The sequence below is a fragment of the Sinocyclocheilus anshuiensis genome, unplaced genomic scaffold (genome assembly GCF_001515605.1).
Source record: "Sinocyclocheilus anshuiensis isolate Anshui unplaced genomic scaffold, SAMN03320099.WGS_v1.1 scaffold63, whole genome shotgun sequence".
Lineage (NCBI taxonomy): Eukaryota > Metazoa > Chordata > Actinopteri > Cypriniformes > Cyprinidae > Sinocyclocheilus > Sinocyclocheilus anshuiensis.
This window is the reverse complement of record NW_015552625.1, coordinates 805,240-822,598: the sequence shown is the minus strand read 5'-3', so window position 1 is coordinate 822,598 and position 17,359 is coordinate 805,240. Positions and strand designations below refer to the sequence as shown.

The 17,359-nt window shown below is 39.0% G+C and overlaps 4 protein-coding genes across 8 annotated transcripts; 3 read left to right on the top strand and 1 right to left on the bottom strand.

The window, feature by feature from the left end:
• Positions 1–1,494: 1,494 nt before the first annotated feature.
• On the top strand, positions 1,495–4,972 carry LOC107666561 (glutathione S-transferase omega-1-like). 2 transcript variants are annotated; one of them, XM_016457962.1, is made up of 7 exons: positions 1,495–1,593; positions 1,742–1,832; positions 2,250–2,358; positions 2,564–2,786; positions 2,890–2,991; positions 3,074–3,180; positions 3,510–4,971. In XM_016457962.1, the coding sequence occupies exons 2-7, from the start codon at positions 1,802–1,804 to the stop codon at positions 3,658–3,660; spliced, it is 723 nt and encodes a 240-aa protein (XP_016313448.1). In that variant the 5' UTR covers positions 1,495–1,593; positions 1,742–1,801; the 3' UTR covers positions 3,661–4,971. The 2 variants fall into 2 exon arrangements, with proteins under 2 accessions (XP_016313448.1, XP_016313449.1); XM_016457963.1 differs by having other exon boundaries at positions 1,576–1,593; positions 1,776–1,832; positions 3,510–4,972.
• Positions 4,973–5,200: 228 nt separating this feature from the next.
• On the bottom strand, positions 5,201–10,803 carry LOC107666382 (inositol 1,4,5-trisphosphate receptor-interacting protein-like). Of its 3 annotated transcripts, none has more exons than XM_016457640.1 (2): positions 10,605–10,803; positions 5,201–7,199 (listed from the first exon to the last, which is right to left on the bottom strand). In XM_016457640.1, exon 2 carries the CDS (start codon positions 7,072–7,074, stop codon positions 5,452–5,454), a length of 1,623 nt encoding a protein of 540 aa, XP_016313126.1. In that variant the 5' UTR covers positions 7,075–7,199; positions 10,605–10,803; the 3' UTR covers positions 5,201–5,451. The 3 variants fall into 3 exon arrangements, with proteins under 3 accessions (XP_016313126.1, XP_016313128.1, XP_016313129.1); XM_016457642.1 differs by having other exon boundaries at positions 5,201–7,088; XM_016457643.1 differs by having other exon boundaries at positions 5,201–7,088; positions 10,693–10,803.
• A 1,320-nt stretch (positions 10,804–12,123) lies between these two features.
• On the top strand, positions 12,124–14,312 carry calhm3 (calcium homeostasis modulator 3). Of its 2 annotated transcripts, XM_016457651.1 has the most exons (4): positions 12,124–12,517; positions 12,807–13,062; positions 13,299–13,754; positions 13,865–14,312. In XM_016457651.1, the coding sequence occupies exons 1-3, from the start codon at positions 12,231–12,233 to the stop codon at positions 13,749–13,751; spliced, it is 996 nt and encodes a 331-aa protein (XP_016313137.1). In that variant the 5' UTR covers positions 12,124–12,230; the 3' UTR covers positions 13,752–13,754; positions 13,865–14,312. The 2 variants fall into 2 exon arrangements, with proteins under 2 accessions (XP_016313137.1, XP_016313136.1); XM_016457650.1 differs by having other exon boundaries at positions 13,299–14,312.
• Positions 14,313–14,765: 453 nt separating this feature from the next.
• Positions 14,766–16,682, top strand: calhm1a (calcium homeostasis modulator 1a). The gene is made up of 2 exons (XM_016457665.1): positions 14,766–15,314; positions 16,056–16,682. The coding sequence occupies exons 1-2, from the start codon at positions 14,766–14,768 to the stop codon at positions 16,560–16,562; spliced, it is 1,056 nt and encodes a 351-aa protein (XP_016313151.1). The 3' UTR covers positions 16,563–16,682.
• The last annotated feature ends 677 nt before the right edge of the window (positions 16,683–17,359 follow it).

Sequence of the window (17,359 nt, the reverse complement as noted above, 5' to 3'; positions counted from 1 at the left end):
CGGTAGCCATTGACTTCCATAGTGTGAAAAAAAAAACAAGTCTTAGTCAATGGCTACCATCAACTATTTGGTTCTTCAAAATATTTTCTTCTGTTTTCAGAAGAAGAAAGAAACTAAATATCTTAGTTTTTTTTTTCTGCAGTAGTCAAAGTTGATTATAAAATGCAGTAAAGGGGTTAGGTGATTTTTTTCGATTCTTCACTTGTTTGCTGAAGTGCTCCACCCTGTCCAGAACAATAAAGCTAAAAACTAACAATGGACATCTGCCAGTTGCCTCTTAAATATTTATTGCATTGCTAAGCTTGACTTCACACAACAGAAGCTTTGAGATGTCTGTGTCATAACCTATGAACAAGTGACCCTTGTGTTAGGGTAAATTCACAAAAATATTTTTTTTTCTCCAGAAAGGTCTATACTGACAAACTAACATGCTGACTCATTCTGTAGATGTAGAACTGCAAATTGAAACATTTGCAGGACTTTGCAAGACACCCACACTAACAACAGAAACATAAACAGTGAGCATTATGTGGAAACATAGATTAGATTGTCTTTTTATTTAATAAGATGTTGTACTTGACTTGTGATACAGATAAGAAGATAAAAAGTCATTACACAATCCAGAAATCAGTTGTCATCCCAACTCTTACGTCTGCAATACGATACAAGAAGCTATATTGTGAATATAGTCATGTCTGTTGTTGTTAGACAAGGATTAATAAATGGTTAATAAAATGAAGTGAAATGGAAACGGGGGACATTTCCTAGTTCAGTGGCCTATATTGAAAAATGATCTATGAATTATAAAATGCAAAAAAATAATAATGTTTTAATGTTTTTAATTGTTGTGGGCTCCATACACTAAGGAATTATTATAATGAATTATTATGATGCTTGCAGGTCAAACTGTCCCCAACTGATTTTGTTACAGTTTATCACGTATCATACTATTAAAATGCAAAATGATTTAATGACATTTATTTTCTAAATGTATTTAATGTTTTCATTTCACAAACAACTTTAATTCACTTTATTTATTATTTATTATTAACTTATGTTTGTGCTTTTGGAGGCTATGTTGTATAACTGTGAAATAAATATTAAAAGTAGTAAGAACACGCGCTGTTTTTAAATTTTAAATTGTATCTTTCCGCTAGAAGATACAATCTCTGGCAGAAAAAAAACGATCAGTTGTAAGAGCGCAGTGATACGAAGAATATGTGTTCCGCAACATAGCTGTCACTATTTGGTCTGGCATGTTCATAGTTGATTGTACAGGAAACACGGCATAATCAGAGAAATGCACAGTAAATCAGCACATCCGAAGATAATAGCAGACTTCTGAGCAGTTTATCATTTATAGTCGTTAAATAGTTGTAAAAATTAATATGGTATTTCTACTCTTCAATCGACGAGAAGTACCTTTAAGAACCTTTTGTAGTGAACAAGAGCTTTATTTTGAAAGTAACATGGGTGTAAGTTAATAGTAAGTATGTAAGAGGAGGAGTCATTATCTTCAGCCACACCTATTCTTCCATAAAAACTCAACTTTCTAGCTAACGTTTACTTCAGTCAGGTCAGCCGGTTCAACAGGTGAGCAAACGTTGAATTAATTTTTGTTTGCTTTTAGTAAAACATGTTAAGCATCTATGATAGCCGCAAAAGTATTTTTTCTTATGTAACACAGTTTTTGATTCTTATGCATAAAACGCTTACGTTAATGTTTTTCTATTGTTTGTAGGCTTACCATCGATCGTTTCATTTCCTCCTTTAAGATCTTCTTTAAGTGAACACTCTGATAATGGCTCCATCTCCAAAATGCCACGGAAAAGGTAAGAGAAAGCATGGAAATTAGACTCGCTCACAATGCTTTCATTGTTTGATCTATAACTTGTAAATGGAAAAGCATTTATAAATACACCCAGATATGAATTCACGTTCGTCTGCATAGACGTTCAGCTAGTTTCATTATCCACAAGAGTTTCATTACCAACCCGGTTGCAGAAAACTCTCCCAGATGTTATCAGACCACGACGTTGCGTAATCATTGTTAAAAAAAAGATATTTCTGATAAAACAGATTATAAACTTTAAAAATGTAATTCATAAACAGTTAAGAGCCGGGACAGCTTAGTGGACCACATTATGTTACTGATGAAATTCCATCCATATTATGTAAATAACTTTTTCATAGCCTATGTATGTAAATATGTACATTATTGTGCCCCATGTGTTTCATTGGTGTAACAGCATGTCCTGCTCCCGGACCAGTGCCGAATGGTCTTATTCGCCTCTACAGCATGAGATTTTGTCCATTTGCTCAGAGAGCAAGACTGGTGCTCACTGCCAAGGGAGTTAAGTGAGTACTAATGTTGACCTGCTGTGCAGTATTGGGTTACATGGAGGTTTGAGGTGTGCCTAATGTGTACATATGATATTTAGAGCGTAAATTAGATTTGAGTGTCTTAATTAACATTTTTTGTTGTGGTTGTGAGGAAAATCACTCTCTTAAATATCTATCCACTAACTAGTAGGCCTATTGATTTTATATTCCTTTTGCATAGACATGAAATTATCAACATCAATTTGAAGGATAAGCCTGATTGGTTTCTGGAGAAGAATCCTTCAGGGACAGTGCCAGTATTGGAAACCTCAAGTGGTCAGGTGATCTACGAGTCGCCAATCACCTGCGAGTACTTGGATGAGACCTACCCTGAGAAGAGACTGCTCCCATCTGACCCATTTGAGAGGGCCCAACAGAGAATGCTGCTGGATCATTATTCAAAGGTAGGCAGTTTGTCATTTTGAAACATGTACCTTATGTATCTTCATTGTTTTTTGATTCAAGTGAATTTATGCATTGATTTTTGGAAATTCACCCTCATTTCAGGTGATTCCATACTTCTATAAGATCTCTATGGGCAAGAAAAGAGGAGAGGATGTCTCAGCAGCTGAAGTAGAATTTACAGAAAAAGTCTCCCAACTACATGAGGTGGGCTAAAATTCTTACACTTTCTGAAAGTATATCATAACAATGTATTAACTGCTTTTTTTTTTTTAATACCTTTTTTCAGTATCTGGCGAAAAAGAAGACCAAATATTTTGGGGGCGATTCAATCACAATGATCGACTACTTGATCTGGCCATGGTTTGAGAGGGCAGAGATGATGGGCGTAAAGCAGTACGTTTTTTTAAATTAGTACATGTATGCAATATATAATGAATGTATGATAAAACATACTGTACATATTTTACCCGACAGCAAGAGGAATAGTGTGCTGAGTCATAGAGGTTAAGTTGAACAGATATGAAAACAGTGATGAATGACTGAGATTAGTAAAGGTAGGGCTCTGGTTCCAGCTGAATTGAAAAGCACTTTGGTTAAGTGAACTTTATGCACACAAGTACATGTCTTCACAAGTAAACTTCTTGTGAATGCAACCATCTTTTGTATGTAAAGCATAGCTTGCTTGTAAACCTAATAGTTCTGTGTCTCTATTTGTGTTTCAGTTGTTTGGCCAACACCCCTGAGTTAAGGAAGTGGATTGAATGCATGTTCGAGGATCCAGTGGTCAAAGCCACCATGTTCAACACAGAGGATCACAAAGTGTTCTTCAACACCTACATGGACGGAAACCCTAATTATGATCATGGTTTATAGAGTAAAATAACTCTTTTCTTAGTCTAAATATTTTTTATACCGAATTTATAGCCAGTTGTGCTTTTAAGCCTCAGACCTTAGACTAGATCCCAGAAGGCCATGTAAAAATGGCTACAATGGGTATATTACCATGTCTGTCTTTCATACATGAATATAAATAAACCAAACATACATAATATAAACATTATATTTTGGACAAATCTTATATCCTTGTGTTTATTCCTTTAATGACTTATCTTTCCAGTAGGTCATGGGGTTGATTTCCAGAGAAATCAAGAACTTATAAAACATAAATGTGTACCTTGAATGCAGTGTAACTTGCTTTGGATAAAAGCTTTTGCCAAATGCATAAATGTAAATATAAATCTCTCTATATATAACCAGTTTCCTCTTTGGTCACAAGTGAAATGCTACTGAGCCATGCACTGCATGTCATGGGGCTGCACAACAATATTGCTTCCTGGGAGGGGAAACTGCACAACTGCATACTGCATAAAAGTTTGTTTAGTGCATCTCTGTTTAAAAAAAAAATCCAAGACAAAGACTACAAAGAGTAAAACCAGTGCAAACTACAGAAAAGATAAAAAAGCCCTTTTCAAACCTGTGAAACAGCTTCTGCTTGGGCCTGTACATGCCACTGTGCACCATTTCTTTAGATGTGCTTGCTGCTCATACATTGTTTAGGCATTTCAACAATCACTTGTGTTGACATACAAGATCAAAACTGATAATACTGCTAAATACTCTGATAATGTTACATAATTTAAACTCTTAACATGATATTACATCATTTGCAATAACTTATGGTTCAAAGATCCTGAATCAGCTGCCAGAATGATGATAGCAAGTGGGTGTTTCTTCAACCATGTGCACTTTTAGCCCTGTGGACTTTAGGAAAATAAACTTTCTTAAAATCCTATTATTTTATAGCAGCAACGTCATTTCAGTCACATCTCAAATTATGTATTGTGTTTGGTAACATTCTGTGGTGGAAATTTCATTTTAAACTTTTTTTTTTTTTTCAGAAAATCTTTGTCTTGCTAAGGACAATTTCACAGCAAGCATTTTAGATATTTTAAATACATACTTGATTTAAATTATTTCATAAACAACATTACAGCTGATGCATGATAAAAATAACTGTTATTAGGTGATATTTACCTTGATTTTCTTCACACATTACATCTTATTTCAACTCCAGCATGCTCTACACTGGCACTGTCCCCTTGGTAAAAACAAACAAACAAACAGTAACTTTTGCAATAAACTGTATTATTATTATTTTTATTATTAGATGCAAAGTTTGTTTATTGTAGTGAAAATAACACCAAAACTAAGGAGAAGTTGTAAAGTGTACAAATTTATATATTTGTTTTCATTTAAATTATTAAATTAATTCACTCTTTGTTATGATAATTAAAAAATGTAATGATCATATTTTTATGATGGATTTTATATTTTCAGATTGAATGTCTCAGTCTGGGACAAGAGTAAAACAATAAAAGATATATATATATTTGAAAAGTAACAAAAATAAATGCTAAAAAATAGACAAAAGTTGACGAGACTGCTTTAACATGACCTACGTATAACACAAATGTAAAAGTTAAAATTTGGCCCCTGGGACAAAAAAAAAAAAGCCCATAGTAAAAGAAACACCCAAATATCATCATAGCATCAGAAACAGTCAGTGCTTAACATGTTGTTTACATTTGAGGTGCATAACGTCATCACGTAATTAGGCTGTAAAAATCCCCTGGCCTGCACTCAAAGCCAGAGCAGTGAGTAAGTCTATGTCTGGTCTGTTGAGCTAAATTCATGTCTCACGTAACCATTCGAAAAGTGAGGGCTATATTCTTGAACAAGCACAGAGGTATTTTTAACCATCTCTTGAAAATGCTCCTCCATTTTGGCATATACGTGCCTCTGCAATACAAGAGGCCTAAACAGGTTTATCGGTTCTGCAGTACGGAATATTTTGGGAACCAGAATTTCCACTGGGATGTGAGGGTTGCCAACAACAATGTGATAGAGTCTCTTTTCCTCCAGGCTTTGCTGCAGGAAGCTCAGCAGATCTCGTAATCTGTGATCGAGATTCTGCGGCTGCCACATCGCAGGACGTTTACTCAACAGCAGATGCAAAAGTGCCGTCTTTATATGGTAATTAGAAAAGGCGCTTCTCCCAGTCAAAGCTGTCTGCTTTTTGTGCAAGAAAGAAACTATCTGAAGACAGTGAACATGACACGAATTTGTAGGAAGTCGTTTTGCTAGATGTTTAAGCAGGTTCTTTTCATAAACAGTTAGTGAGAGTTGCCAGTGAATGTCTGAGGGGTTACTAGTGTCAGAAGGGAAATGAGAGATGAGGTAAGCATCCGTGTCCTCAAACTGAACGGCAGGGGTAATGTTAAGAGTGACGGTCTTTCCAGACCTAAATCTGATTTTCAGAGCTCCAGGGAAGTCTAGGTTTCGAAATGCCAGCTCAAAATCGTACTTATGAGAGATCTGGCCCCATGCTTTGCTCACCGAGATCTGGAACCATCTCATGATCTGATCTTTCGACAAATACGAGGTGTTCTTCTCACAGAGGAGCTCCACCAGTGTGTGTTCCTCAAGCCTTTCACTCTCATTTCTATTGTGAAGCAGACACAGCATATCATCACCCAGATTGGTTGAGCCACAAAGACAGTCTGTGCCATTTCCACCTGGTTTTATTAGTTTAATCCTTCCACATCCTTGCAAGTCCAGTGGAATTTCAGTGGAGGGGTCGCAGCCGAGCTGAAACTGGAACCTGAATGGCCGTGGAGGAGCAAAAGGCACAATGAGGTCACATGTAGGAGGTTTAGACACCCTCCAGGACTCAAACATGCTGCCTATGCCAACAAAGTCCTCGACTTCCAGGTCAGAATCTCGATCGCAAACACTTCTCAAAGCCTCGAGCAGATCATCCGCAAAGCCCTCGATAAACTCTCGCACTCTCCTGCTCTCGTGGATGAAAGGATGGAAGCGGGTCTTGCAGAAGTTACTTAGGACACCTTTATCTAGGGCTACAGTCTTGGCGCTGAGATATTCGGCACTGGAATCTCCATCTTCATCTTCCATGGAGTCTGGCATTTCAATAGGGATCATATCCTGCCTGCACACCTCAATTGTGAAGAAAATGACTAGGCAGAGAGTGCTCCAAAAGTACCAGCTGTAACTTTCCTGATCATCATCAATCAGAGCTGTTTCTGTTTGTGAGATCTCCTGTTCTAGGCGCTTCTGTTCGGCCTCCAGCTTCTCCTGGTGCTCCTTCATCCGGGTCAGGAGCTCGTCATCTTGCTCAGGGATGGTGGTGTTTTCATTAGGGAAGAGCAGCGGGTGGTTGAGGATAGCGGCTACTACCACCATGCAAACTCGTACAATAGCACCTTGCATCCTTCACTGTGCGTCTAGGAAAACACACATTTCTCGATTAATGTGAGCTTCTTGAAAGGAAATGCATCTTCTAACTTTCGTGAAAAAATTTCATTCTTCAGAGTGGTTATTTTTGAACTCCTGCACTGGGGAAGGAAGTCAGATAACCTCTGTTAAATGTCGTAAATTAAACCAGCAAGATAACTGTATCCAGATAAAAGTATCTACTGTAATGACAACAAGAATAAACAAAAAATGATATCAGGGAAAAAAAATCTGTTGATCTGTTAACTTGAGGTTTGGATTAAAAAAAAATGTGGTACCATCTCATCTCTTTTTAAAGTATTTTGTCATTTTGCTTTGACTGACGCTTTGGAAGGAATCTTATATACACTGAGGAGGACGTTACATGATTGGTTTATTTATAGTGTGGCACTTGGAGTCTGAGTGATTCTTGGAATGAAGCAGATAAAATTCCTTATTTATACAATCTACGAGCTACTGGCACATTCCATGAATACGGTGCACTTTGTTGTCCTGTGATTTTTTTTTTAAAGCATTAGAGACACAACTTTTGTCAATCATTTGAAGTGATATGCAATCCATAGTAGTAAAAAATGTACTCATCTAATTTTATTTATCAGTTGTGTGACTTATTTGGACTCTTTATACACCATGATGAGAAGGCAAGCAAATATTCTCATTCAGACTTATTTTCTGTTTATAGACTTCGTCATTATTAACCATACTACTTAAGTTATTATAAGAAAAAATGTACAAAACAAAAATGGATCTTTAATAAATTTGAAAGGTTTGGCCATTTTTTTTTCTTTTCAAACATTTCAGTGTTTAAACTGCATTTAAACATTTTTGTAAATCAAACCACATAGAGAATAAAAAGAAAATAATTGAATGGCTGAAATTCCCTCTCATAGGCGCACTTCGATGCTGCGATGACGTCATCGCTTTGGGAACACCTTCGCCATAGAAGAGACTCTCGCGGCACATCTCACGCCGAACTCCGCTCCGTCTTGGAAGTCACGCCCTCTGCTACCGTCCAAGCCGTGTAGGGTTACTTCCGCTTTGATCGGGAAATCTTACATGGCCGCTGGGCAGGCCGCGGCTACACTCCATTCTATGGGTGTACTCCAGGCTTATCAGGCAGACGTGCTCAAGGAGCTGGACGAGGGAGAAGGCTTGACTCCAGAGGCCGTTAAAGAGCTCAGACGAGCTACTGACTTGGCGCTTAGGGCTACCAAGCACACAGCTCGGGCAGTGGGCAGGTCCATGGCAGGGTTAGTGTCAGCTGAGCGCCATCTTTGGCTTACTCTCACTGACATTAAGGAGAAGGACAGAACCTTTCTCCTGGACGCCCCCATTTCGAGTGACGGTCTGTTCGGAGACTCGTCACTACGGTCGTGGAAAAGTTTAGAGCAGCGAAACAGCAGTCCGCTGCGTTCCGTCAACTCATCCCTCGCAGGGCTAGAGAAGTGGAGCATCAGCCACCTACGGCCCGCTCACGCTCTTCGTCCTTACAGCACCACGAGGTCCAGCGGCATGAGCCACCGCCTAGGTTACCCCGTGCATGGACGCAGCTCTGGCCCCGTTGCGGCTCCAGGGCGTCCGAATTTTGAACTACCTGGACGATTGGCTAATACTAGCTCAATCTCAGGATCAGGCACGGATACATCGAGATCTGGTACTCGATCAGTTGAGGAGCCTAGGGTTACGGACGAACCTTCAAAAGAGTGTCCTGCTGCCGTCTCGGCAGACAACCTTTTTGGGGGTGGATTTGGACTCTTGCACGATGTGGGCACGGCTGTCTCCCGCTCGTGTACAGTCAATACGGACCTGTTGAGATGCTTGCGGTTCTCCTGGCTCTCGAACAGTTCTTACCCCAGCTGAGGGGTTATCATGTGTTGGTCAGGACAGACAACATGGCAGTTGTGTCGTACCTCAATCGTCAAGGGGGATTACGTTCTCGCCCCCTTTGCAGGCTGGCGAGGCGTATTCTTCTCTGGGCTTAGACAAAGTTCCTGTTGATCAGAGCAGTCCATATCCCAGGTCGAGGTTCGAGACGGCTTAGGCCTTTCCGCCCAGCCCGAGTCCCTTCTTGGGACTTATCGATTGTGTTGGAGGGTCTGACTGGCTATCCCTTTGAACCGATGGAGACAGTGTCAGAGAAGTTACTGACCATTAAGACCGTTCTTTTGGTGGCTTTATCCTCCCTTAAGAGGGTAGGGGACCTGCAGGCTCTCTCCATTAGTCCTTCGTGTATGGACTTTGCACCAGGACTGGTAAAAGTCTTTTTGCGACCTAGGCCTGATTATGTTCCGAAGGTCGCTTCGAAGGTCGATTCGTTTTGCTTTCAACAAGTGGTCCTGGAGGCTTTTTCCCCAGCCGAGGTGGGGGCGGTGCTAAGCGCTATTTGGCCAATGAATTGGCGTGATGGTATAAGGGCTTCAGACATTCGTCACACCGAAGGTGTTCCCAAAGCGATAACGTCATCGCAGCATCGAAGTGAGCCTATGAGAGGGAACATCTCGGTTACGTATGTAACCTTGGTTCCCTGAGTAGGGGAACGAGATGCTGCGATGCTCGGCCGTTCCGTACCTTGATAGCGCTTCCTTTGTAAATCAGTGAAATCTGATGAAAATAGCGTGCAGCACGCTATATAGCGCACCTACGTGCGCTTTGGGGGCGGTGCTAAGCGCTATTTGGCCAATGAATTGGCGTGATGGTATAAGGGCTTCAGACATTCGTCACACCGAAGGTGTTCCCAAAGCGATGACGTCATCGCAGCATCTCGTTCCCCTACTCAGGGAACCAAGGTTACATACGTAACCGAGATGTTTTGCTTTGATCTCAACAAGTTTTCTGAAAGTTAACCACCTCCCCCTTTTCCAGCTGAAAGAAGGCGTTTCAATGTTCTACTACTTATATTGTTTAGGTCCTATTTTTATTAGTGTAGCCTACATAAAACAAATTAAAGTCTATGTGGAACTGCACCATATCCCAAGTTAAACAGCAACAAAATAACAACAAAAAAACAGTTTTTAAATAGAGTGCATAATGATAGGTAGTTGACTAATATTGGTTGAGCTCCAGTAAAGACAATAATTGATTCCCACAGTCTACAAACACTAAAGGGCGGCTAGGCTATAGACAACAACAACAATTTACTCATTAAACAGAGAGAAATCTACAAATAGTTAGACACTATTACAGAGGAAATATTTGTTTACGCGTGACTGAAAGTCAATAGTAAGTTTATCAGCAACAGGGCGAGTGAATCGTGTAGTGGGCGGTGACGCAATAAACTAACGACTTAAAGACAGAGCATCTAACAACTTCTCTTTTTAACCGACACAATTGCGTATTTTCTTAACGACGTCTTCGAAGGTGTTTTAACTCCTGTGGTTTACAAAACTTTTATTTTTTTTACATTTTAATCACAGCTGTTACGGTGTCTTGAATAATCTATGAAACAACAGATGGCCACTACTCGCGATGAGTCTTTGTTTTAGACCAAGAACAGAATAGTAACTTACACTGTAATCCAAGAGTTAAAGTCCAGCGTTGTTCATTGTTTCAGAACGATACTGAACCGTCACAAGAAAAAGCGCTGCAGTAGCCTACCGTTACTCTGTTTCCTCATCTGCTCTCACATCCAGGAAGTGACCGATTGGGCCGTTTTCGCTCCTCTATAAAAACCACGTGGGTCAGTCCCGCTCTTGAGTCAACATCATGTCACACGCACACACGCACTCTGGGGCTCATGAAAACATTAACTTTTTTTAGCAAAAAGGTATTAAAGTTTTCACAAGTTATACTGACAGTGAATATTATGTGCCTATAGTGTTAACTGTGGATGTAGTCTACACGCAATTACAAAAATAAATGTAAAGCCCTGTTGAAGCATCATATGATATATGACGAAAGTAATATCTACAAACGGCGGTATTCAAATTAGGGTTTTCGACAAGGCATTTGCGTTGTTCTTTTTGTTGTACATTTTGTTGTTCTCTTCTTTTCTTTTCGGCTCTTTTGAAAAATGTGCAGCTGCGTAGTGACTACTGGGCGGACGACAAATACCCACACGAGGTCGCTACCTCACCAAAGTTTAGTATAGTCTATTATACGCAATACACCTACAATAATACTTTGATATGAGAATTTGTCAAATAACCCCAAAGCAATCATTCGTTTATAGGATCATTTTGAACTTTATTTTTAACGTGATTTTCCTGAGGGTCACGCTATGCGGTAATTATTGAGACAAAAGTTACATCCATTCTCCAAACCGATTATAGCCTCTTCTTTAGGGTCACGGGAGGAGCGCTTTAAGAAAAATATGAAAAATGTAAATATTAAATATTTTACACCATCCGACTACTCAAAGGGAAGAAAGCAAACACATCATGAATCTGTTAAGCGAGTTTGAACTCGTTTTAAAGTCAGGTATTCGTGCGCACATTTGGGTGTGGCCAAAGAAGCAGGTGCGCGTGCCTTACAGGTGAACCCATCACACTTCAGCACGCAGAGCTCGCGAGATGCCTAAACATCTGTGGAACATTCATTTAAACGTGATCCATACAATTACTTAAAAATTAAGTTAACCATTTCTCAAGTGAGTTTTTTTTTTTCGTTTGTCTTTTTCGCAGACTTGAACAGCGCAGATTTGAAATTATTGAGACAAAAGTTACATCCATTCTCCAAACCGATTATAGCCTCTTCTTTAGGGTCAGGGAGGAGCGCTTTAAGAAAAATATGAAAAATGTAAATATTAAATATTTTACACCATCCGACTACTCAAAGGGAAGAAAGCAAACACATCATGAATCTGTTAAGCGAGTTTGAACTCGTTTTAAAGTCAGGTATTCGTGCGCACATTTGGGTGTGGCCAAAGAAGCAGGTGCGCGTGCCTTACAGGTGAACCCATCACACTTCAGCACGCAGAGCTCGCGAGATGCCTAAACATCTGGGGAACATTCATTTAAACGTGATCCATACAATTACTTAAAAATTAAGTTAACCATTTCTCAAGTGAGGTTTTTTTTCGTTTGTCTTTTTCGCAGACTTGAACAAAGCAGATTTGAACAGCGTATTTGGCGGTCGAATACCAGATAAGTAGCCTCTTATCTGCAGCCTCTTATAGCGATAACCTAAACTAATTAATGGATCGTTTAAAGTTGGTTCTACAATATTTCCAGTCAAATTCTGAGTCCATCTCCAATGGTATCTGTATAATATTGTCACTGATAAGCGTCAAGTTGTATACAAGTTTTGATTTCAACTGCCCCTGTTTACCGCAATACAATAAGATGTACGCACTAGGGGTCATGTTCGTCCCTCCAATTATATTGTTCCTTTTGGGAGTGTTAGTTAATCGTCATACTGGGGTGCTGATGGAAGAGTGGGTCAGACCCCTGGGCAAGAGGACAAAAAATCCAGCAGTGGTAAAGTAAGTTTGAAGCTAAATAATATTCATAATATTAGGCTACTCATTTATTATTTATATTAATGTTAATACTAATATTAATTAGTACTTATATGTACTTTAAATGTACTTACCTAAGAAAGTACTGGTAATAAGGTAACTAAATGGGGTAGGGTTAGGTTTAGGGGTAGGTTCAGGGTTAGTACAGTTATTACCTAGTTATTGTAATTACATTAATAAGTACAGTATGTACATGAGGAACATGACTGTAAAATAAAGTGCTACCAAAACACTTATATTATCCTTCTCCTAGATTTTTGCTGTCATCAATGTTGCAACGTTCCTTTCTGGCCCCCATGGTCTGGATTCTGATGACACTCTTGGATGGAAAATGTTTCATCTGCGCATTTAGTATGAATGTAGACCCTAAATATTTTACAGGAATACCAAACAGCACTGGCCTAGAATTGATCAAGATCATGGCTAAGGTGCCTTGCAAAGAGGATGTCATCTTCAAAAACAGCAGTTTTCGGAAAGCTGTCTCACGCTATGTGCGTTGTTACTCTCAGGTGAATGGGTTTTCTCACATTTTTTGGTGCATTTTTTCAATGCTTACATTGTCTTTAGTCAAAGAACCGTGATGTCAATGCCATTTTTGACTTGATAGCTGCTAAGTAAGATTGAGCTGTACAAAGTTGACAGGAGCAGACCTTTAGCAAATCTGTAGGTGGTTAAAATCCTTTCATGCTTTGCATAACCAGATGATTCATCTATTCTTCTTGTACAATTTATCTTCTTCTCAAAGGCAATAGGCTGGTCGATTCTCCTCTTCTTCATATTTTTGGGCGCTGTGGGTCGTGTCCTAAAGCCTTGCTTCAATCACGCCACTTTTCTGCAGACACGCTACTGGAGCAATTACCTGGACATTGAGCAGAAGCTCTTCGATGAGACCTGTGTCCTTCATGCCAGAGATTTTGCCAGAAAATGTGTGATGCAGTTCTTTGAGAGTATGCAAGAAGACGTGACTGTGAGAATGCCCCTCTCAAGTGCATTCAGACCCAGCACAATCCATAATGAATATGAAGAGGAAGAAGAGGAGCGTCTGCATGGTATAACCAGACAAGATCAGGTGGATCACTTGCTGCAAACCTGGTACGAGTGTAAACCAGAGCTGGACGTGACCAGGATGGCCTATAAGCCCAAAGCTTGTATCACTTGGGAAGATATCAATGGAAAGGCATTGTTCTCTGAAGTGTAAAACTGAGGGGAAAAAAGATCATACCTCTTAAACTAGAATGAATGTAATAAGTGACATGTTCATGAAATATTAATAAAGATAATGAAAAATGTTGAGCCTAGAAATGTAATAATTTGAGAACTAATTGACTAACTAATGTTAATTCAGAAGCAAATCTTAAAAAGCTTGCATGCCGGGTGCAATGGATATATAATAATGTATAATTTCTGTCTTCATCAATGTTGCAATGAGCCCTCCAGGCCTGGTGCAATGATGCCTGGATGGAGAATTTTTCATCTGCATAGAATGTAGAACAAAACATTTTTGAATTGTAATGTTACTATCAGATTATTGTCAGTTCAGAAAGCCTTGTTTTAACCTTCCTCCAGCGCTTGCATGCTGGTGCATTTGAATATGCTGGGATTTAGTTTGTGTATTTTTGCATGTCTCTTTCCACACACATTACACAACAACCTCATGGATATGGCTTGGATGCAAATGACTACAGAACCCTGGCAACACCTGAAAAAATATGTTGTATATGTATTTGTCTGTGTATATTGTGTATGTATATTTATTAATAATATTGATTAATAAAAATATGTTTATCATCTTAGCTGCATGGCAGTTAGTCCACTGCGTTCTGTGTTGGTAGTCCATCTTTTGAAATGTACTTTTGCCTTCACCTTTTGAGTAAGGAATATTTTGGCTTGTAGTTATGTATTATGCTTGACAGTAAACAGTTTAAGCACTGGACAATGCAAGGACAAAAATCACACCCAACTATTTAGTTGAGGATGTGTTAGAGCCTCTGAAGGAGGGGCCTGTCACTCATGTGCATCCATGCATTAAAGCGACCTGGTGAACCTTTGTTCACTTTGGACTCAACTCTGCTCCAGCAGTCTTGCTCTCTTTTCTCTCTGACAAGATAGGATAAGTCTTTGATTATTATAATAAGATTTATCATTCATTATTGCTCAACTGCACTAATTTGATCTACTATTTTGCTCTAAAAGGTGAACTGACTTTTTAAAAATGGATAAGTTTCGAATTATGGTCCAGTTTTTGCAAGCCAACCAAGAGTCGTTCATGAATGGCATCTGTGGGATCATGGCTCTGGCAAGTGCTCAGATGTATTCCTCTTTTGAGTTCACCTGTCCTTGTCTTCCAGACTACAATTATGCGTATGGAATCGGCATTCTAATCGTTCCGCCAATATGGTTCTTTTTACTTGGATATGTACTTAACAACAACATATCAGTGTTAACTGAGGAATGGAAGAGACCGGTTGGAAAACGCAGGAAAGATCCGGCGGTTTTGCGCTACATGTTCAGCTCCATGACGCAGCGCGCTCTCATCGCTCCAACTGTATGGGTAGCCGTGACTTTAATGGATGGCAAGAGCTTTTTGTGTGCTTTCAGCGCCACGACGGATTTATCTGAGTTCCTCAACGAGAGCTATCCAAGCTTATCCAAAAAGGAGCTTCTGAAATTACAAGCAAGGATTCCATGCAAAGACGTATTTGATGGGCATGAGATTATTTCCAGAGAAGCAGCAACTAGGTACATTCGCTGTTTGTCACAGGTAATGACATTATTGCACAACTTAATGATGAAATGGGGGTTTCTAAATTATCTTACCTATTAGCCTACTATTAACGCTGGGTAAAGCAACGGTTGAAGTCGTTTTGTCAAATTTGGCAAACGTAATTTTAAAAGATGCACAACTTAATGATGAAATGGGGGTTTCTAAATTATCTTACCTATTAGCCTACTATTAACGCTGGGTAAAGCAATTTGTCGTTTTGTCAAATTTGGCAAACGTAATTTTAAAAGACTGTAGCACGCACCTGGGTTGTTATTATACTGTCAAGCGTGAAGGGATGCGGTGCTAAAGTTGTTTATCAACAAACAACCAACCATAAAATGCTTTAGTGCTTACCTCATTAAATATTCATACGTTTATAGAAACTTCGACGCGCTGAGAGAAAATGAAAACGTCAAACGCGTGGAGAGACAAACATTTGAGAAGAAATAAACATTTATTTTTGTGTTTGTGCGTTTCATACGATTTGAAAACAAATTTTCACAGATAGCCTACAAGAGGTTAGCTACTAAAACACGACAGGTCCAGGATTAATTATGAACCCAGGTAAATAGACCAGGGATTTAAAAGTATTAGGCCTATAGAATGATGGTTATGACATTCAGTTTGATAATATGTAAATTATAGGCCTATAAACTAGGCTATGCTATATATTATAAAATATATAAAACGATATATTGTTTTATTTTGAAATTAATCTGTTGCAATGTTTTTTTTTAGGCCTGTGGATGGACCTTTTTAATGGTAATAACTATAGCAGCCTTCTTGATAAGGGCGATTAGACCTTGTTTCACACAAGCCGCTTTTCTTAAAACCAAATATTGGTCGCATTACATTGATACAGAGCGCAAACTATTCGACGAAACATGCAAAGAGCACGCCAAGAGCTTTGCTAAGGTCTGCATACAGCAATACTTCGAGAGTATCAGTGGTGAAATTGTTCCACAGTTCCAGCTACCCACAAAGAAAGGGAAAGGCAACAAAGATGATGATGGGGAAAACCAGAAGAGTGACGAGGAGAAGATTCTTGGGATCCGTAAAGAAGAAGATATGAATAAAGTCCTGTGGAACTGGCATACATGTAAACCCGCACTATTTCTGAACAAACACACTCAAAATATGAATATGAATGGACATGCACACTTGGATACACTCACCCTCTCAGATGAGCACTACACTCACACACCTATGAAAAACACAGCTGTGGCATACTACTCCAAAGTCTGACTTCATGGTTTAATCTTAGTCTGGTATAGCAGTACTCACTGTCAAGATCTCATTTCTATTTATTGCATGCCATTTCTTATTTAATATCCTCCTGAGACTCAGTAGTCATTCAATCGAGTCACTGTTGTAAACGTGTTGTTTGTTACTATAAATAAATAAGAACATAAATAATAGGATAATATGGGCTTTTCTGTGATAACACAAAGCAACATGCAGGTGTGACCAATATGACAACAATAATATAATGATGATGACGATGTTAATAAGGAATGTCACTATTTTTCTCTACTTCTTATGCAACAAATTAAGGTTTACTAAAATTAAGTTATAGCTAAAAGTTAAATTCAGGAGGAGTTTGTTAATGTAATCAGTCATAGGATATCAAGGAAATATCAGCAGCTGCTAACGTCACTCCGGAGGTAATTTTTACAGTATTTAGCCTCGCCCACGAACAGCAAGTTGCTATGGCTGCTAAAGCGATCAAAGTAGTTTACCACATCGTAAATTATGTTTCCCAGTCACAGACAATGTTATTGTCCAACAGAAGCTGCCACAGCAGTTTGCAACTGTATAGCTTGTTTAGTAGGCCAGACTTTTGAGTTTACACCACCTGGTGGTCTTAAGCTCAAGTTTCACTTGCAAAAATATTTAGTTATGCTCTTCAGTTTAAAGCAGCAGCAGGGGCGATTCTAGGGTTTTCATTTTAGGGGGGCTCAGCCCCCAGTGAGGGTATAATAATAGTAATAGCCTAATAATAATAATAATAATAATAAATATATATAAAAAAAATGTTTGAT

Bases quoted from the DNA above. Each gene is read 5' to 3' on its own strand.
- LOC107666561 (XM_016457963.1), top strand. From the start codon at position 1,802: ATGGCTCCATCTCCAAAATGCCACGGAAAAG. The intron at 1,833-2,249 runs GTAAGAGAAAGC...TTGGTGTAACAG, and splicing joins TCCAAAATGCCACGGAAAAG to CATGTCCTGCTCCCGGACCA. The intron at 2,992-3,073 runs GTGGGCTAAAAT...ACCTTTTTTCAG, and splicing joins AAGTCTCCCAACTACATGAG to TATCTGGCGAAAAAGAAGAC.
- LOC107666382 (XM_016457640.1), bottom strand. From the start codon at position 7,074: ATGCAAGGTGCTATTGTACGAGTTTGCATGGTGGTAGTAGCCGCTATC.
- calhm3 (XM_016457651.1), top strand. From the start codon at position 12,231: ATGGATCGTTTAAAGTTGGTTCTACAATATTTCCAGTCAAATTCTGAG. The intron at 12,518-12,806 runs GTAAGTTTGAAG...TCCTTCTCCTAG, and splicing joins AAAAATCCAGCAGTGGTAAA to ATTTTTGCTGTCATCAATGT. The intron at 13,063-13,298 runs GTGAATGGGTTT...TTCTTCTCAAAG, and splicing joins ATGTGCGTTGTTACTCTCAG to GCAATAGGCTGGTCGATTCT.
- calhm1a (XM_016457665.1), top strand. From the start codon at position 14,766: ATGGATAAGTTTCGAATTATGGTCCAGTTTTTGCAAGCCAACCAAGAG. The intron at 15,315-16,055 runs GTAATGACATTA...GTTTTTTTTTAG, and splicing joins ACATTCGCTGTTTGTCACAG to GCCTGTGGATGGACCTTTTT.